Source organism: Felis catus, chromosome A2, assembly GCF_018350175.1.
Source record: "Felis catus isolate Fca126 chromosome A2, F.catus_Fca126_mat1.0, whole genome shotgun sequence".
NCBI classification, from domain to species: domain Eukaryota; kingdom Metazoa; phylum Chordata; class Mammalia; order Carnivora; family Felidae; genus Felis; species Felis catus.
In genome coordinates, this window is record NC_058369.1 from 43,440,013 (window position 1) to 43,462,162 (window position 22,150).

The following is a 22,150-nucleotide window of genomic DNA, read 5'->3' on the forward strand; positions in this document are numbered from 1 at the left end:
GTGGTAGCAAACCCTTTCTGTCTGTGAGGAAACTGGTGCACAGAGATGTTGTTTTCTCTAAGTTGTACATGACAGAGCCAGAAGCCAGGTGTAGCTACTCTGAAAGTCATCCCTTCTTTGGAACATGTAGTTTCATGTACACATTGTGAACCCAGCACAGTGCCTGGAATGTGGTATGGCCTGTCCAAGTACCCATTGGATGGGTGGATGTGTCCTGACAGAGAAGACACTCTCAGAGGCCTGAGGGAGAGGGGACAACCCTTGTAGAGCATGTACAGGGCTTCTGTGCTACACTGGGTATTCCTGTCATTCAGTCCTCACAGTGATGCTAGGAGGTGGGTAATGCCACTTTCAGATAAGAACACAGAGGCTTAGAAATGTGGTATGGGTAGGGGCACTTGGGTGGCTCAGTCGGTTAAGTGTCAGACTCCTGATTTCAGCTCAAGTCATGATCTCCCAGTTCGTGGGCTTGAGCCCTGCATCAGGCTCTGCGCTGATGGCACGGAGGCTGCTTGGGATTCTCTCTGTCCCTCTCTTTCTCTGCCCTTCTTCTGCTCTCCCTCTCTCTCTCAAAATAAATAAATTAATTAACATTAAGAAAAAAAATAAATGTGATATGGGTGTTGGGCAGCTCAGCATTTGAACACAGAGCTCTTGCTCCATGCTCTTTTGTTAAATTTTAATTCCACTTATCTGCACATGATGTCATGGTTCAGGATAGGCACGAGTCCCTGTGTGTATGCCTTAAGCAGTAACCTTATCAAATTATTCTTGTCCTCTGAACACATTTCCCACAAAGACATTGACTCCCAAGTGAGCCTATAAGACATATGCTTTTGGGCGATGCTAAGTAGGTTATTTAGGGTTCAGTGTTCTTTGAAGGTCAAATAAACATTTCATCATAGTGTACAAGGAGTTTGGCCTGACTTCGCGCATTATTTTTTCTCCTCTAAGGTGAGAAATTACTGAAGATTGATAATGTTTTTGCACATTCAATATTTGAGATGAATGGGAAATCCTTTTTTTGTCCAATTATTTTTTGTTTATTTGTTTATTTTGAGAGAGAGAGAGCAAGCAGGGGTAGGCAGAGAAAGAGGGAGAGGGAGAGAATCCCAAGCAGTCTCTGTACTATCAGCACGGAGCCTGATGTCGGGCTCCGACTCACAAATTATGAGATTATGACACAATCTGAAACCAAGAGTTGGATGTTTAACCTACTGAAACACCCAGGCATCCCCTATGAATACTATTCTTAAATAGTCAGTTACAAGAAGAAAAAAAATCTTTCCATGATTTATAACGTCCTTGTTCTTTAAAGTGTTTGCCAAAACCATCACCTATGGCCTGCTCCCTGTTTTTATACAGATTCCCCTACACCATATCTGTGCTCTCAGGTGTAATGTATTGTTGCTTTCATGCTGTTGCAAGAGACCATATGTCTCCCATTGCTGAAAATTGTTACTATCTGGTCTCTATTTTCAAAAAAAAAAAAAAAAAAAAAAAAAAAAAAAAAAAACACATTTGCTGGCCTCTATTTAAAAAAAAAGATAATAAATCAAAATAATTTCCTCTGTGTTTTTTCTTGTGGTATCAGATATGCAGATACTTGCAGAAACTGCATTAATGAATGTAGTTTCCCATTTATCATTCACATTTGGCATCATGTATATTCAGTTACTGAGCCAAATTATTCTGATGCCCAAACTTCCTTCAGGAATAGGTTATATATTTTTAGAAGGCAACACATACATTAGTTAAAACCACAAGAAGGCATTTAGCAACTGCTTCAATTCAATGAACACAAATGAATGTTGGAACTCTGTTCCAAGCAGTGGGATTACAAATATAAATTTTAAAAAGGTCTGAATGCTCAGAGACCAACAGGACAGGACAGTCTAAATCCAGCATGGAAGGTCAGGAAAGCTACCACCCTATCTTATCTCAAGTATGTTTTAAAAAAGAAATTGGGAGTGGAGAGACCATGCCAGGCCAAAGTCATTGCTATGGTAGAAGTAATAGTACCTGACGGACTTTCAAAACTAATGCACATCCAGCGACCATTCTAAATTCAGTCAGAATCCACCATTGTGGTTTATAAGTGGCAGCTTTACTGGTCATTCCAGACAGCTGCTCATGTAAGTACACCATGGTATAATTTGCCTGCAATAAACATCCTTCTTGTGTTTTCTCCAGTGCCAAAGTAATGTGTATTTTGTGTTTATTTATTTGTTGTGGTTTGTTTTGTTTCCAGCAACCTACACACGATATATAACTTGGAATGTAGTAAATGCCAATTCCTTTTTTAGGGGTATCTTTATTCACATATTATCATAATTTATTCTCTAAGATACTCTCAAGTTTGAGATACTTGTGGTAAATATGTCATATGAAATAGGACTATAAAATTAGGAATATGGGATAAAGTACTGTGAAGTACGAGATAAACACCTATACTGGGAGTTGATAAACATATATTATATATATACATTTTTTTGTAAGGGGCTGCTCAGGAAAATTATTCTGCCTTGTGGGCTATACATTGTCTCTCACAGCTTTCCAACCCTGCCATCATCATCAAAAGCATCCACATATCATATATAAATGAACAGTTGTGACTGTGTTTATTTCAAAACCAGACTGCAGACCAGATTTGGCTCTTAGGCCAGTTTGCTGTCCTTGGTCTATACGAAACATTCCGTTCCAGGGACACCTGGGTGACTCAGTTGGTTAAGCTTCCAACTTTGGCCCAGGTCATGATCTCGCAGTTTGTGAGTTTGAGCCCCACGTCAGGCTTTGTGCTGACAGCTCAAAGCCCGAAGCATGCTTTGGATTCTGTATCTCCCTCTCTTTCTGACCCTGCCCCACTCGCACTCTGTCTCTCTCTCTCTGTCAAAAATAAATAAACACATTTAAAAAAAAATGTTGTAAATACATATTCCGTTCTTAGTCTTTACCAACGTTAATAGATTTTACTACCAGAAGAATTTCTGAATTTCTTTATTCTACTGACCACTTGCTTTCCTTAAAGAAGGAAGCTTTGTCCTGACCATCTTAAATAGCTCTTTTTCCCCTGCCCATATGGGAAGAATGAAATGAAGACCCTTAACAAGTATCTTGTAAGTATCTCCTCCCCACCGCTCCCCACCGCACCCTTCTAAACTATGTATGTTAGACTCAGATCTTTTCTTGAGGGAACATCATGAGAAACACAAATTGTCTTGACTAACAAAAACTAAAATCACTAACTTTCTCAGATGAGCTAAACATCTTGATTAAATCTGAGACCAGAGTAGCATCAGAAACAAATCAAATGCTTTGGCAAGTAGCTTAAGGTCTCATAAATCTCTTCCATTCCACAAAAAATTAACTGTTTTAATTCTGATCTCCCTGTGAAAAGTGCTAATACAAGGAAACATTTCCTTCCCCAGGTGTTTGGACCTGTATTTTTCTTCCTCTTTTCACTTTCTGTATTTGTTAGACTGTTCCACATGGCAAGAAACAGAGCCCAGCTCAGGTCATCTCAGTTAATGGGGATTTCTTTTAAAGCTACACGGGAGGTAATGAAGATGGAAAAAAGTCTCACTAACCAAGCAGGCAGGTCAAATGAAGAACTGGAACGTCGTTCATCACTGTTCAGAGCACAGTAGCTCTAGTCTGCTGCCGGCTACTCTGGTGATCCAGCTCCAATGGTCCCTCATGGCTTGTGCTCACTTCTTCCCGTTTCCTTTACTTACAACTTCCTATTTTGCTAACTGCTACATTCTGTCTCTTCTCTTTGTGATTTATAGCTGCCATTGCCTCCTAACTTCTATTGCTTCATTATCCCTACTATATTCATTGTATATTTTCTATTTATTGCCTACTCTATCAGGTATTGGCCCCACCTATGTTTCATATTCAAATTCTGTAGGGGAGAGGAATTGATGGGGTCTATCAGTCACTACGGAACACAAAGATTTGGCACCCGGGACCTCATAGTGATTAAAATGGCACCATTGATTCTGGTGCCCATTGCTGGGTAATTAGATGTGGTCCAGGTCTTGGGATAATTTGATACAATGAATGGATATGTATGGGCAAGGAAAACCTCCTAAAAAGACTTGTAGGTATGCGGGACTGGAGCATTAATGTCCTGTCAGGTATGCCTTTAATAACGTATCAAAATATTTCAAAAAGAAAAGACAAGGAAGACATTTTTCTTTAAAAAAAAACCCTACATTTTCATAGATTTTAAAATACAAACTTCTTGTAAACAGATGGAATATGTGTCTAAATTCAAGCATAAATTCATTTTTGTGTGTTTATTTTACGTGATTATTTATAGTGTAATATCTGTAGAGTTCTGGGGAACTAATCTCTATTTTTGTTTTGTAATTTTAATAAGTTTACGCTTTAAGTGAGTCTTACAGGATTTGGTCTCTGTGAGAATAAGCAAAATTTGTTTGTTTTGTTTTTAAAAATGTCAGGAAAAGTACACCCTGATGTTACTACTAATGAAGATGTATGTTTTAAAAATACTGGAAGTTCTTTTATGCTTTTGTGTTTGAGTGATGCTCTATAGGTTTTAAAGAAAATATTATTATATAATAATTACATGTGTCTTATAAGAATTTGTTGAAAATTTTATGAAAGGAAAATACAGCTAGCATTGAAATAGTTAATAAGTTAATTTTGTGCCGAGTTTAAAAATTCATATCCAAATTATGTTTTAACTTATACAGTCTTACAATCTTCTGAACTATTTTTATAACATTTCAGTATTGCAACTTAACGAATAATCATGGAAAGAGATATAAACATGTAAAACCTGTTTTACATTTCCATTAAATTTTTCATTTATTTATCTGAATATCTTTAATTGGGATCACTTTCCTAATTGGCGTTCCAAATAAAAGTATTATTATTTTTTCAATGTTTCATTAAACAAGGTTAATATCCATGTTTGTCTACACAAAAGAAACGCCAATTAATCAATATACATTATAGTAGCTCTATAAAATATTTTTGTAAATACTCAGTGATTGATCACTTCTGCCCAAGTCAATTCCAGAAGAACTACAGAATGGAGAGGAATTTGGATACATCATCATGTTGCGGCCAGTTGGCTCAACAACCTGGACCAAGGAAAGAGTACCATCTGTAGAATCATCAAGATTTGTTTACAGAAATGAAAGTATCACCCCCCTCTCTCCCTTTGAAGTCAAAGTGGGTGTATATAATAATGAAGGAGAAGGATCTCTGAGTACCGTGTCCATTGTCTACTCCGGGGAAGATGGTAAGTTGTGGTCAGCCCTGGAATGGTCATGCTTGGGAATGTATGCATATGTTGCATTCATTTTCCATGAACCATTCTACTGAAGATGATTGTGTCTTTTTTTTGGATGATAGAACCTCAGCTGGCTCCAAGAGGAACTTCTGTCCAGAGTTTTTCTGCTTCGGAAATGGAGGTTTCATGGAATGCTATTGCCTGGAATAGAAACACTGGAAGAGTGCTGGGCTATGAGGTAATCCATATTAATTTCACTTCCACTTATGAATATGCCAGCTAACCATACAATTCTTGTTCAGTAGCCCTATGCTACTAACCTAGTTCTTAGGTTGTATGTCTATAGCTGTGGAGTGAGCAGAAGAGATCTTTCTAGGTGATCTTAAGCAAGCAAATTAACAAATGGTAGCCATTTGTAAGGTGACCAGATGATTATCTCATTTATACATTCAAATCACCATCATATTTGTTTCTTGGTGAATAATAAATACCTAATCCTCAATGATCTTGAATCATAGAAGAATTTTATTGAGAAAGCTGTCTTTGAATTGGAGCAGGACTTGAATAGATGTAGTCATCTTGGAAAAGGCAGTTAAATGATAAGAAAAAAAATCCTAGATTTTCATTAATCTGTCCTTTATAGTCTGTATAGAATGAGGTAAATCATATTTATGGGCCTTAATTCTCACAAAGTTAAACAATGAGACTTCTTAATTACTTTTTATTCTTTAGTTGGCAAATTCAGTGATTCCCCAAATGGATAACACATTTATTTTATTTTGGAGTTACAATAAAAGTATAATTCTATACCTCTTTAGTTGTTCCTTACACTGTTTTTGTTTTGCTTTTGTTTTTAATGCAGTTTCTAGTCCAAACAGAAAGTTCTATTCATATGATAGGTCTGTTACTCTAATCCAGGAATGCCTTACCTCTTATCTGAATCCTATTTATTTATGAAAGCTCATTTCTAGTTTCCTCTTCTAACTCTTCTCTGATCACTCCCTGATTTTGGAATTCTTCAAATTCCCAGAGCATTTTTTCCCAATATCACTTACTTGGAATGCATCCTCTGTATTTTGTTTGCCTATATATTCTAGCCTCTCAACTAGATTATAAGGGACTCAAAGGCAGGCACCAAGCTTTATTCTCTTTTGTCTTTTTCAATGTGCATAAATCAGTACTAATGTATAGGAAGAGCCTGATATAAGTTGAATTATTAATTAACCTGTCACTCAAAGAACTCTGGAGGAAATATCAAGAACCAAATGTAACTGAAGTCCTTTGTTGATGGTATGAATCTTGCTTTGGTCCAAGTGATTATATATACCCTTTGTTACAGTCGATAACCTTTAGATATCTCATGCAATATTTTATTTTGGTAACCTAAAAAAACTCTAGATTCTCTGATTTCCATTGTGAATTTTTATTTTTTAATTTCCTCCCTATAAATCTTAGACTTTATTTTATTGTTGTTGTATAACCATTGTAATTAGAAAATATTCTTCTATTTGTGCTCCTATGCTCCTCCCTTCCCATAACCTACCATGGTTGATACTTGCTGGCAAACAATGAATTGTTTGTTCTTTATTTTTAATGATCAGGTATTATATTGGACAGATGACTCCAAAGAATCCATGATTGGGAAAATTAGAGTCAGTGGGAATGTCACAACCAAAAACATCACAGGGCTGAAAGCTAATACCATCTACTTTGCTTCCGTGAGAGCTTACAACACTGCAGGGGCAGGGCCCTCAAGCCCCCCAGTCAACGTTACCACCAAAAAGTCTCGTAAGTATGCATCCCACTGCAGGGACCAAGATTCGTCTATAAATAGAAACATGTTCCTTTGCTCATTCTCCATTTCATTCCTCCCATCTTCTCGTTTTACTTATTGCTTTGTTTGGTTAGTTTGTCCCTTAAATAAGGATAATTGTTGAAATTTTCTGATAACAATCAAAAGAAACCATTTTGATTTTTTGGAATTCCAAAAGAGAAAATATTCTAAGTATATAGATGCAAGATAGGAGAGTGTAATGTTTAAAAGCATAGGCTCTGATGCCCTCTCCCAACCTCAGTTCAAAACCTGACCTCTTGGGGTGCCTCGGGTCTCAGGCACTTCAGCATGCAACTTCGGCTCAGATCATGATCTCATGGCTCACCAGTTGGAGATAGCTCAGAGCCTGGAGGCTGCTTCAGATTCTGTGTCTCCCTCTCTTTATGTCCCTCCCCCTCCTACGCTCTGTCTCTCTAAAAAAATGAATAAACATTAAAAAACAAAACAAAAAAAAAACTGACCTCTCATTCTTGGATTATTAAGTGGTTATTTAATCTTGCAGAGTCCCAATATCCTCACCTGGAAAATGTGAGAATAATAGTACCTATTTCCTCACAAGGCTTTCTTCAAGAGTGAAAGACATAAAGAATATATCTAGTACATACATTAGTACGTGCTTGGTAAATTGTTTTTCATTTGTTTCTATTTTGTCTTGTTTATCATTTGAGAATTAGACTGTACTCTGATGTGGCCCTAGCACTGCCAGATGTCTAGCTCTTTCTTTCTAGAATAACTTATCACTGCAGTATACTTAGAAGTCCCTCAGATTTAAGAATGAACTCTTCTGCTTCTTTTTAACTCCCTTAATAGTCAGCCAGCTGTCTTTCACATAGGCAAGGCCTACTGAATAAAGGATGAGTAGTTGATCGTGGTTGCATTATGTTCTATGAGTGAGCCTGGTATTACACAAGTATTCTATATTATGAGGCACAGTGATCAAATATGATTTAGGAGCAGCTGCCATATGTCCTTTTTATGACTGTATAATTCTTGTATATTCCTTACCTGTTGCACGTGAACATAAATTATTTGTGTTCACGGGCTTTTAAAAACACATTCTTTGGTCTCTGAATCCCAATAAAAAAGAGGATTCAAATATAGTTGCTGAATTTTGAGAAACAGTTCAAACCTTATATAGTTCAAATATAGTTGTGGAATTTGGAAGAAGACTAAGATATGGATACATAGGAAAAGGATAGCTTGCTGTTAAATGCAGTATTCTTTTCTGTGTATTGAAAAAGAACAGGTGGTTGAAGTCAGTTTGAAAATCAAGTGATATAAAGTTTTTTTCCTGTAAACATATATTTGTCCTATCCAAAAAGAACTTAGACATCCTCTCAGTTATTAAACCTTTGACTATAGAATACATGATGCATTTATGTCCATATCACCAGTCAAGTAGCCAAAGACCTGGGTTCTAATTCTGGATACATCACCGATTCATGACCTGAAACAGGACAAGGCATTCCATTTTGTTGCTTTAATTTTCTTATCTGCTAAGTGGAAATTCTCTCTACCTTCACTCCTTTCCCAAATCATTGGTGAGGCATAAATGAAGTGCTGATTATAGGAGCACCTTGAACAATACAAGGTGCTGTGAAACTGCTAGGGAGAAACAGACAGGTAGCAAACAGCCTCTGAGGATCAGTCCATTTCAAGGGGAGAGTGGGGCCAATAATTCTTAAACCAGCTCTCTTCCAATCTACCCAGTTTGAAAGAGACTGGGTCATGAGCAGTCCTCAAGAACTGATTAACTAGAAATGTAATTCTCTTTCTCTTCCCGTTTTATCCCATGCTGACCAAATCAATGAAGCCATTGCCATATATGGGTATGAATGATTTGCTTCTGGAGTCCTTCTGGAGTCTAACCTTTTTCAGCTAATCTTCAAATCTGGATGGAAATTTCCAGTGGTTTTAAGATTGTCCAGGTATTCAGAGATGCCAAACTCACAGAAACCCGTTTGTGTAATTCAGTTCCTATCTCAGGCACTATCAAGGGTGATTTGAAATGTGTAAAGATAGTATTTAAAAAACCTCACAGATTTGTATCGTGATTGATGGACAGACACGATAGTGCAGTAATTGAGGCAACGCTTAAGTCAGCTCATATTATCTATACTCATATTGACCAGTTTAGGGTGGACTGGGACCCGAACAATAAACTACTTTAAGAAGCTTTCAAAATAACTTCCTTTTCTGCAACCTGAATTTGCTAGTTTGATCATCTGTACAACTTAAAGCAACCATGCATTAGTTTGTGCTAACTTACTCTATGTGTTTAAGCATAAAACTTGTCTTTGACATGGTGACCCCATGTTTGTTCAGTTGCCCTCCTTCAAGTACTTGATACTTCAAGTGACCTTAACTGAAATTTGGATTAAATGCCAAGATGATCATAGGTGGCTTGTCTGAGTGTTCACACGTGCTCATCGTTGTCAAAGAGTATGGGACATATCCTTTGAAAACAGTTTGATTAACAAGGAACGATTTCACCAAGATGTAATGTTAGAATGTATCTGCTGAGAGAAAATTGAGAGGAGATTCAGGAAATTTAAAATGCAGTTTATTATTTTTAAGCATTCATATTCTTTCCTGATTAAATCAAACAAATGAAAACCCTTATAACTCCTAATTTCTTTAGGGCAATTTTGTTCAAATATTTCTTAATGTTGGCTTTCACCAGTCTGTATCCTTCAGTGTCCCAGCCAAAAGGACTTGAGAATAAGAAGTTCTACAGGTCTCTAACCCATTACATTTGAGTTATATTTGAATACCAAGTAAATCACTAATTTTCTTCTGTAACATTCTATATCATTGTCATTATGAAAATAGAATAGAATTTTTTTCCGATTCCTATTGTTACTGTTCAGATTTCCACAACTTAGTGGTACAAAGAAATACAAATTTATTTTCATACCTTTCTAGAGGTCAGAAGCCAGAAATGATTTTCAGTGGTTGGAAATCAAGGTGTTGGTGTCAGCTCTGCTCCTTTTGGAGTCTCTAGAAGAACATGTGTTTCTTTGTGTTTCCTGGCTTCTAGAGACCACCTGCACTCCTTAGCTGTGACCCTTTCCTCTATGTTGAAGGCCAGCAGCTCCTTATCTTTAAATCTCCCTGTGACTCTCACCCTCTGTTTCGGTCATTGTATTTCCTCTGACTCTGCCCTCCTACCTCTGTCCTTCCCTCTTAAGGATTGTACTTCACCCACCTGGAGAATCCAGGATTGTTTCCCATCTAAAGATCCTTAATTTAATCATACCCAGCACGGTCCTCTTTTCCATTAAAAAAAAAAAAAAAAAAAGAATTAGAGGGCACCTGGGTGTCTCAGTCGGTTAAGCCTCCAACTTTGGCTCAGGTCACGATCTCGTGGTTTGGGAGTTTGAGCCCCACGTCAGGCTCTGTGCTGACAGCTTGGATCCTGGAGCCTGCTTGGGATTCTGTGTCTCCCTCTCTCTCTGCCCCTCTCCCACTCATGTTCTATCTCTTTCTCAAAAAGAAATAAACACAAAAAAATTTAAAAAAAATATTAAGCCCACAAATTCCAGGGATGAGGATATGGAAATGTTTCAGGGAAAGGGCCTTATTATGTTGACCACAGCTATAAAATACTGAGCATGTCTATATCCTAAGCCCTGTGTTAATTTTCTACATACATTATCTCACTTAATTATTCTAACAAATCAAAGAATTTTGTATTTTAATCCTTAGATATGAAAAGAAATGCCTAGTCAGGTTGTTTTGGCATCTATTAGACTGAGAGACACAATGAACATGGATGGATTCTCCGAATCTCTTCATCCCATGAATACTGTGCTAATTTGTAATCTTCATCTTTAACCATCTACATAGTCTCTCTCTTTCCAAACTCTCAAATCTTCAGTCTAAACCTCAAATGGTCTTTGGATTTCTGTTCCTAAAATGGAATCGTGCCCTATTCTTCTTCCAGAATTTCATTGTCTCCTCTATTCCACAGAACAAAGGCCAAGAGGATCTTTCACCATCTGTCCCAAAGTCCTTTTCTATACTTATCTTGCTAACTAGCCATGGTAGTATGAGAATTATTGATCTTCCACAACCTAACATTCACTTAACTCACTTCATGTATTCTCTCCATGCGGCGTGCCCCTGCCGTGCCTGTCAATGGTGAAATATCTTTCCTACCAAATTGTAAGTTTCCCCTATTTTCCCCTTTAATGTATTTGCAATTTTTCTGGGTGTTCCACCACTTTGGCTCATTGTGAGATAGTGTTGGAAAGAGAAAGGGACTCCTGAGTGAAAGAAGGTTGTCTGTGAGTCCCAGCTCCGCCATGTACTACCTGTGTGAAAGGTCTAATTCCCTGATGACTCAGAACCCATTTTCTCATTGGAAAAACAGATGAGGCTTCCTCCAGAGTTTTCTCTGAGAACTAAAGGATATTATGTACACCAAGGTGCCCCAGAGGCCGCCATACAGCACAAGCTCAGTGCATCGTAACACATTATTGTACTTCTTCTGCAGTGGTGATTTCATTTTCTTTGCATTTCTTAAAACAGGAAAGCACTTTCTACTTTCTTTCTCTTTATAAATTGTTGCAGAAATTTTCTTCAAGGGTCATGAAAGGACAACCAAAGCGAAGATGAGGAATGCCTTTAATGAAACATTGAAGATTGCTCTGATTCCAAATGCTATCCCTGGATCTAACTTTGATTTTCCATGTCCTTGAGATGACATCAAGATTACCTCAGAAGAGTGGTGACAGCAAAAATTCTGCATCCATCACACATTCATACTGTCACTGTCTAGATTTTCAGTCTGATACTTGATCATCCATTGTAAATTCTCAGAAAGCAAAGCTCACATTTACCAAAATCTCTGCCTATTCTGATTGGGCAAGCTAAAGAGAAGACAGAGCCTTTTTTTGGAAGCATGATGAATCAGTCAATCACTCAAGAAAAATAGTGCTTCACATGAGCTATGCATAGGGTGAGGTGGCTGACAGAGATTAAAACAGCCAAAATCTCTGCCTTCAGGCAATTTCTCTTTTAGTGGAGAGGCAACCTGAAAGAAAACAAAGCAAAAAAAAAAAAATTAAAGAATCATAAATTGTGAAAAATACTACAAAGAAAATAAGAGGCTGAGATATACATAAAAAGGAGGAGCTTTGTAGTGAAGGGTATATATTTTGATATGGCATGAAAAATAAAAAAAAAGATGTAGTGGACAAAGGGATCTCCAAACAGAAAGAACAGCTTATGCAAAGCTTCTGAAGTCTTTGTTATTATTGTTACTGGTGATAATGATGATGCCTTTTTGTTTTTTTTTTTTTTAAGTAAATATCAGTGATATAACAAGAATCATAGCTTAGTGAAAAATTATCTATTTCTAAAAGAAAACTGAGGGGCATTGAAAATATATTGTGAGCCACACAGATATCGCTTAAATGGAATTTAGATTACAATCAAAGGAAGAAAAAAATTTACCTCAATTCCAAGAAGAAAAGAAAAAAAAAAAAAAAAAAACTACTGCGTATATAGAAAGAAATATTCAGACCCAGCAACACAAAGTGTTTGCAAGTTTTGGTTCAATTTGGCCCCTGTCGTTGACTGACTAGTACTCTGTACTGGATTTTTCTTGCTGTAAATTTGCAATCAATCCATATTTAGACATAAAGGAAGCATTAAGCTTTTATTTCATCTTGCACTTATGTTCTTTCTCTCTTGCCCAAATGTCAACCCCATGCTGTTACTTAGAAGTGTAACATAAGAAGTTGTTTTTGAATTGAGTTCACAGTGTGAACTACAGTTGAATATAAATGCCATCTACAGAAAAATTGATCACAAGGAAAGCATTAGAGCTGTAGACAGCTAGTTTAATGTCACTCTGTCATTTGATTAATAGAAAATGATTTCGTCTCTGAAAACTGCATAGAACGCTTTTAAAAATTAGAAAAGTGCTTGTTTTGTTGAGTTTACCATTGACCAACTTGGTACAGATATCCATGGCATGTGTTTCATATTAGCCATGTGACAACGTTTTAGATTTTCAAGGTAATGGAAATCTCAATGTCATCATAGATATTTGAAATCCAGTTTCACTATGTACGTTAAGCACATGAAACCAGAACTGTTAATAGTGTTCATATCAAGCAACTTTCTAAAGCTACTTGCAGAAAATTTATTTAAATACTAGACAAAAGGCATTGGCATTGGAGTCATCTTCATGGACAAAGATAAGAAAGATGATTGACTATGAGTAGCTAAAACTCTACCACTTTATCTGTCTTTTTTTTTATAAGAGATTTTCTTAAAATTTTTAAGCTGTATTTATTTATTTGGAGAGAGAGAAAGTATGAGAGGGAGAGAGAGGACACCAAGCGGGCTTCACTCTGCCAGCCCAGAGCCTGACATGGGACTCGAACTCATGAGCCGTGAGATCATGACCTGATCCAAAATCAAGAATCAAACTCTGAACTAACTCAGCCACCCAGGCACCCCCATCTGTCTTTAAAAAACCATCCAAAGAACGCAAATAAGAGAAATATTATTAAGGGAGAATGTTAAATTTACTCTAATTATATTTAAGAAGTGGGTCATTTGCAAACTTTGGAATTACATTATTATTAAAAAACACTTTGAACACAATTGAAAAAATTAATTATGTCATAAGATCTGAGTGGAGAGCTGTTACTCTCAGGAAAGAGAATTAGTGTTTACTGAGCTTTTTAGCATGTAACACTGACCAAGTGCTGAACATTTCATATTTTATGGCATATAAGCTAAAACTCTTAAAAACTAGGAGATTTTTGACTCATTCTGAAGATGGAAAAACCAAGGCCTCTTGGAAGAGACTGGATACAGATTCACATCTCTCTGACTTTAAAGGCCAGCTCTTTCCACCTCCAAGATAGCAAGATAGCAAAGAATTTATCTATGCCTTTGGCCATTCACACCAAGAATTCATTCCTGGTAGAACTTTTGTCACTTTATGTCCATTGAACACTTTACTTATGCTTGGGTAGATAAGCAAATGCAACCATTTTGGTGTCATTACCATAGTCATAAACTCCTTGTAAACATAGTTGATAGAAGGGTCAGTTCTGTTTCCCAGCCTGGAGCTTCACCAGTGGATTTGTAGTGTTAAAAACAGTACTTTTCCTCTGAATGAACTACAAAATAGACACAAAAATAGATGAAAACTTCAGAGTCCATCACTGCCAATGACATCAAAGGAGCAAATTTATATTCTCCCTGTATTGATTATATGAGGCTGTTAATGTTAGTGCTTCATTTTAAAGAACAGAGATAAAAGAAATGTGCCACAAGAGCATACTAGATATTAAAACTATGGTATCTTCTGAGAATTTTTATATGATCTCTTTTATAACTGAGAAAAATATTAGAAAAGGCACCCTGGGATAGTTGAGGGAGAATAGTTACAAAACTATTATTGTTGCTATCTAGTCCTTCAGGAATAAAACATATTGGCAAACATGCATTGAGTGCTTACTAAGTGCAAAACTCTTAGGCCTTTAATTATGATTGGGTATATATAGTCAAGAAATGTACTAGGGAAAGTTTAATCCATTTGGCCTATCTTATAAATCATATGAATTGCTTGAGGTTTGTCCATGGCAGTTGACCTTGATTATAGGAAGGAATAATGAATGGATTGGCCACTTTGTGTCACCTATGGATCTGACCACATCCCAGTACATAATCAATATAGCCTGAGACAATCACTCAGGACTCTGAGTGGTTTTTCTTTAGCTATCTTATTGTAGTCATTTATTCAACATATATGACTGTATGTCTTCTATGTGCCAACCACTGTGCCAGTGGTTGAGAATACAGAGTTGAACAAGGTACATGCCCTCAATACAGTTAAAGAAACGCACAGTCAAGAATAATTATAATTCAGTGTGACAAATCCATTGTAAAGTAGGAACTGAGCCCTATTGGAAGCAGAGGGGAAACATTTCTCAGCCGTGTCTCAGTTGAGGTGTCAGTAACTAGGTGGACAAGAGTAATGTCCCTGTGGGTTTACAGCAATGGTAATATATGGTAATAAAATTTCAGACACCCCGAGCAAGACTCATCCAGTAATTTATAAGGGATTAAATAGTAGTTGAGTCAAAGCTCCAAAAGAAATCATTTCCATCAGTGTTATAATGAGTTAAATATTATGCTCATTCAGCCTCACAAATTCAAATAAGATGCCAAAAACATCTTGCTGGGTAGTTTTATCTTTGCCTCTGCTTTCCAGCTAAATTATTTTTAATCTCTCCAGTTTCCTAAATCTCAAAAATAATCATGTGGACTCAAATCTTTGAAAAGCAGCATGTTGTCATGGAGGAACACTGGCTTAGAAATCAAGAGAATGGGATTCTGATGTGACTCAGCCACTCTTTAACTGCTTGCTTTTGGATAACTGGACCACCAACCTGGACTCTAGTTTTCTTGTATGTAAAATTCTACAGTTGGACTAGATCCATTATTGCCCTGAGAAGGCTGACTTGAAGACCATCTTCTCTTACTACTCACCACCTTTCTCCTAGACAACCTTAATTTCTGGGAACTAAAAACTGCATTTTGGATTTAGAGTAAACACCTTTTGGGATGATCCCCCAGTTTGTAATTATTTTCTCTTTTCTGGGTTTCCGAACAGCTCTATATTCAATGACATGCATTTTTCTTAGTATTTAGCCACAATTGATTAGAGTGCAATAGACATGGCCAAAGGCAATCAATCCTCGTTTTTCTCCTGGGGCTTCTAGCATGGACTATTTCTGAACAGAGTAGATTTCAAATGTCAGATATGGAGAACAGTCACGATTTCTGCTGCATACGCTGAGAATGACAAAGAGATCTGTAGCATCTACAGTAAGATGACCATGCAGCAGACACAACGGTGGGAAGCAGAAAGAACTTCTTGGCTTTTTGACATTTTTGTTTTGTCCCTCTTAAAGCTCTTTTGCATTTTGCCATGAGTTCTAAGAGATTCCCCTGTATCCTTCATAATCTCTTACTGTTTTGCTTATAGTATCTTGAGTTTGTTGTGTTACTTAAAGTCAGAGTCCTAACTAATGCAAGATTAAAATGGAAAAGACTGCTAGGAAGTAACCTCTGTGTTGATATGTATAAAGGGTTTGTAGCCTGAGTTTGCTTGACATGCTCTTTGATTGATGACCACATGGAACACTAGATAACAGAGCCCTCCATCTAGTTATATATTGGTAAAGTAAACCAATTCAAAAGCAATGATTAATACATTAATACTGGACATGTAACAAGCCATTATTAATTCATAAGTTTGTCACAAACACATTCCCAAATGACCAGAATTTAAATGAATTTGCTTATTCTGATTAGAATTAGTATGATATTTCAAATGACACTGAAAAAAGTTGTGCTTCTGCTATGATAATCATCCAGGACTTATTTTCCCTTTTCATGTTGATGGGCCATACAGTAACCACGAGCTAATTAATATTCATTTGGATCTTTGATTATCTCTTTAAAGCACCAAGCCAACCACCAGCTAACATTGCCTGGAAGCTGACAAACTCTAAATTATGCCTGAACTGGGAACATGTAAAAACCATGGAAAATGAGTCTGAAGTGTTGGGCTACAAGGTGAGTATTTTGTTTCTCCCTTAATAATATCAATTAAATTACTAAGGAACCAAGAATGTCACAACCAAATAAGAAACAAATTTACACATTTGAAAATACAGGAATCTTTAAAACTTATTTGAAAAATGCTTAACATTGCCTCTTTCAAATTCTTCACTGAAAATTTTTATATGCTGCAGACAGTAATGTATCATGGTACAACAAGAATAAAGTTTTTCTTCAAGCGACTCCCCCTTGCCATCAGAAGATGATGGTGTGTGTGAGTAGTAAGGTGAGATGAGAATGAAATCTACGAATATACTCAAATAGAATTTCTAGAACTTAGGCTGCAGTGGCATGTAAGCCTTTAACAATATAAAAGGAATCTAACAAGAGTATAGCCAAATACCCACAGCACATTATTTCTATCACTGGTAATGGACTTCGTCTCCTAGCAAATGCATATATCCAGTATTTGAAACGGGTCCAAACTAACCAGTGACTTTTCACAGCAAGCTCCAAAGGTAATAGCCTCAAGCTATTTAATTGAGATAAATCTATTGTCATTTCAGAAGCATTGGCCAAAGACAAAATCTTTGTTTTTGTTCTTGTTTTTTTTTTTTTTTTTTTTTTTTTTAATGCCTAAATTTAAGGAAAAGGCATAGACTGGATATTTCCATTCAAGGAGGACAGCATTTATAATGATACATTGTAGAGTGTTCCAGAAGAGTGTCTGGACCTTAAAAGAGCAACATGTCCTTTTAACTTCGATTCACTATTTTATTTAGATTCTGTATCGGCAAAACAGACAGAGTAAAACACATATCTTGGAAACAAACAATACATCGGCTGAGCTTCTGGTTCCGTTTGAAGAAGACTACTTGATTGAAATAAGAACAGTTAGTGATGGTGGGGATGGAAGCAGCAGTGAAGAAATTAGGATTCCAAAAATGTCAAGTAAGTTGAATCACCATCGCTGTTGTAGATTTTGAATCTGGACAGCTGCAGCCTGAAATCTAGGCTCTATGAAGCTTTCCAATTCTTGTTTGAATGTTGGGTGAAAAAATAAAAGGTCTGTGTTTCCATTTTCAGTTGTGAACAAGAGGTGATGAGTCAATCTTTCTTTAAATAATTCCTCAAATTTGCAACATGCATACTTATTACAAACAGTTTCATGTTTCCTCATTTGAATCTCAAAAAGAAAAAAAAAGAAAAGAAAACACACAACTGTGTGTCGTTGGTACATAATTCATTCTCTTGGTACAAAAATCAGGAAGTGTTTCTGTGGGTTTTCACAGGCTTCTTGGAGCAGGGACAGAAAATATGAAACGCATGTACTTGTACCCCTATTCCCATATCCATTGCAGACATCACTAATCAATCATGGCTTGCATAGGGAGCTGAGTCCCAAATCTCAGATCCTCTCCATACAGTGTTCTAAGCAGGTCACACCAATCAGTTGGATTTAGCACATAATAAGATTTGTTATTTTTGCTTCAGATGAATCACTTGCTTAAAGTTGGGCCTCAGTGAAATCATCAGGCACCACATGTTGGCAAATCCTAATCTACCCTTCCGTCAGACTTGGTCAATTTAAGCATTTTCCTTTTTCATTTTTACATTTAAAACAGATAGCCTAGGATAGAGGACTAAAGACACTTCCTTGTATATAATATAAACAAAACTAGTATACTAAAACGTGTTATTAGAAGACAAATGATAGTATGCATTTTAGGTCTTGAAAATTAATCTAACAAGCAATTGTATTTTTTTCTCAAGATGTTTCATTTTATTTTTATATTTTGCAGGCTTGAGTTCCAGAGGAGTTCCAGTCTTAGAACCTAGCGTCTGTTTCCTGTCAATTGTCATCATTTTTTACTGTTTTGCAATTCAGCCACTTATACGATGAATAAAACCATAAATCTTTGAGAGTTTTTTGAAAACAAATCATTCTGTAAATAAGCTCTCCAGCCCCTATCACAAAATACATCATTAATACAGACTTGTTTGGAAAGAAAAAAAAATGTATATTATTAAGATCTTGTAAATATCTATGGTACATTAATAAAGCAGTTTTAAACACTTTTGAACTTTAAAGTTCACACATGATTTCATATATTCTGAAAGTGCCAAATGATCCGTGGAGTTGTAACTGCTGTGGCTTTTAAGTGACTTATATGGAAAGTATAAATAACTCCCCTTGATGATGATGATAAATATGAAATAGATTTGAGTTATCATAGAAAATATGTATATTTTTACATGCTTCAGGCAATTTATGTAACTATTAAAAATGTTCACCCTACTTGGAATAAAATGTAATTATTTGTTTACAGTTGGGATTCTTTAAAAATGTAAGCTTTTCCAAAGCGTGATGTGCTTTTACGTCTGAATGAGGTGAGGCCGGGAAATATTTGTACCCAGTAATATATGTATATACATGATGTTCTTTTCAACTCACTTTCCTAAGAATCCCAGTAATAATAGTGGCAGGAGAAAGTGCCTTATGGTAAAGAAAAAGAAAAGAAGGGGAAGAAGCAACCATCTAAAACAATTTAACAAGTCTGGTATATCATAGGCAGTTTCTCACAGCAAAATTTAATTTTTTTAATCAATTTTGAAATCTCCTAAGAAAAAAAGTTGCATGAACAAGTCTCAGGTAATTATTACAAATTGTTAGCAATGCATGTGGCCTTTTTTTCATATAATAAAAAAATCTATGATAAATAAATACACACATATATATAGCCAATCTTCTCTGCAACTATGAAAATAGTCCTACATTGTCCAAGTCTTATAAAGATTTTTGTGGGGTGGCTCTTCTGTAAGGTGAACCTATTTCAGTCAGTGGCTCTACTTCTTGGATCCGCATTCTGGAGAAAGCAGTCTGGGTGAAGGTAAGGTTAATGAGTGGGACAGTGCCATTCTATGTGGCCATCCATTTCCTTCACAAACAGCCTTAAGGAGTTTGGCCTCCTGGCAGCTTGTACTAGCTCCTAGCCAATCAGTCTTGATGTCCTAGGGAGCTAGGGTTGAGAAATGGCCACCCTAGTTCTGCCTTCTTCATATGGTGTAACCTCTTAATTATGTTGAAAATATTTGAATTATCCTCACAACCCTCAAATCACACAGTCCTCAAAATTGGATTTTGTTCTTTTCATTTCTAATGTATTTTAGAGCTATTTAAAATACCCAGTATAGTCAGGAGCAGATGGACAATGACTTTTCATAGTTCAGAATTTCTCCCTGCCTGAATAGTGTGTCAAGCATACAGTACAAATTAATGAGCCTTATTCTCCTCCATGCCCTAAGATATGGCTGTGCTTTGAGGGAGCAAAATAAATAAGCAAGAGCAAATGTTGTTTGGCACACTCATGTTAACAGCTGCCTGTCCAAGATACATCTGTATTGATCAGAAATACCAGCGGCACAAGGTCTCAATGGTTTTCTCAACTTAGTGAGAGACAAGATTTGTGTCTTCCTCCACAAAGCAGAGACTGAGAGTTAAGTATACTATGAGATTTTTGTTTCTACTGATTAAGCGAATTGGATACATAGCTACATGTGTATGAGTCCGAAGGCTAAGGCAGTTCTTAGCAATAACTCTTATAGGTTTGCAGTTGTGCTTTAATTCACAATTGTTGGAGGTTTAAAACTATACATTATTCAATATCTGCTATTTATTATTTATCAACCCATACTAAAATTTTTGGAATATAATTTGGTGTTAATACTAAATAGCATTTGTTTTGGCTCTTGATTTACTTAAATTTCTACACTAAGTGAAGCCTTGGACACATCTTTTAACAGCCCCACATCACTATTATCAGGATTAAAGGACATAACGTACACAAATGTTGAGTGTAATGAATTCCACATTGCAAGTTTTCAACAAATAGAGCTGCTGTCATCTGCCACTATGAATTAAACCCCTAATGAAACACGTTACTATATTTCCTTAAGTGCCCAATAGACTATGCTAACAAATTCAGCCTGTGCTTATGTCAAAATCCAAAAAAGTTGCAAGAAAAACGAGTTGTCCACCTACTCTGGAAACTAAATGGCACTAAAGAATGGAACCAGTGATGATTCCGTTAATCCACTTCAGGAAGACATTCTGTGTGATGTGTGTACTCCCAACATTTACAAAATATTTCCAGTGGACCCCTTTATTGCTGGTAGAAACTGTTATAAACATGATAACTTATTTTCATAATTCTTACAGGAAGGAGAAGAAATGTGGTTGCACCTGGAAACAGCTCAAGGAGGAAAAGGGAATAAGGGTTAGGAGACTTGACACAGCAGATTTACGACCCTATAAAGCTCTGGGCTGCCAGGTAATGTGAAGTTCAAATCAGCCCCATGTCCTCTCTTCTATTCTTCACACTAAAATCCTCTAGGTCAGTGTCCGATTTCTAACTGTACACCAGAAGGTGGCCCATAAGAGGACTTGCTATCTTTAACAGCAAATACGGTGAGAGATGGTATGGATTCTATTTAGATTTCAAATGTGATAAAATAATCATTCTCTCTCCTAAGTGAATCTACTATTTTTAAGCCTCTGTATGTTATCAGTCTAGACTCCATCTTGAGATGTCAACTTGTATACACTCCCCAAATGCCATACTTATTACTTTATTTGCTATAGAACTACATATTTAATTCAACAGAAATCAACAATTTGGTAATCGCATCACTGTTGAACTCAGTACTTGAATTAATCAGGGTTCTCCTGAGAAACAGAACTGAGACAGAGAGAGAGAGAGACAGAGAGAGAGAGAGAGAGAGAGAGAGAAGGTGTGTGTATACACAGTTGCAAACATGTATACACATATAGAGAGAGAAAGATTATAAGAACTTGCTATGCAATTATGGAAGCAAAGAATTCCAGACCCAGAAGAGTGAATGGCATAGTTCCAATCCAAGTCTGGGAACCAGAAGAACCCATGGTATAATTTCTGTTTTCAGTCTGAGTACGAAGGCAGGGGAGGATGAATGTTCTAGAGCAAAGGCTGTCAGGCAGAGAAACCGTTCTTTCTTCCATAGCCTTTTATTTTATTCAGGCCTTCAGCAGACTGGATGAGGCCCTGCCAAATTGGGAAGGGCAATTTTCTTCACTCCATCTACTGATTCAAATGTTCAGCTCTTCTAGAAACTCCCTCACAGACATACCCAGGATATTGTTTAACTAAATATCTGGAACCCCTGCAGTCCAGGCAAGTTGACACATAAAATTAACCATCACAGTGCTGTTTTTGATGATTTCAAATAATTAAATTCTAACCTTATAAACTTTTGACATGCAATTATTGAAATATTCTTTATCTGTAAAATGAGATGTTGGATTACAAGATCTCTGAGTTCCTTTAAAACCTTGCAATTCTCTATCAAGCTGCATAGTTGACTTCTTTTAGTATAAGACAGTGTTTCATTACCTTTCACAACACACACACACACAC

General features: G+C 36.5%; 1 protein-coding gene across 1 annotated transcript in view; it reads left to right on the top strand.

The window, feature by feature from the left end:
* The window catches only part of CNTN6 (contactin 6), a 284,142-nt gene extending 265,116 nt beyond the window's left edge, over positions 1-19,026 (top strand). The window contains 7 exon segments of the mRNA XM_023249978.2: positions 5,041-5,275; positions 5,389-5,504; positions 6,868-7,054; positions 16,600-16,712; positions 17,480-17,648; positions 18,500-18,560; positions 18,562-19,026. Of these exon segments, the coding sequence (XP_023105746.1) occupies positions 5,041-5,275; positions 5,389-5,504; positions 6,868-7,054; positions 16,600-16,712; positions 17,480-17,648; positions 18,500-18,560; positions 18,562-18,604 (924 nt within the window). The 3' untranslated portion in view covers positions 18,605-19,026.
* Positions 19,027-22,150: the final 3,124 nt, after the last annotated feature.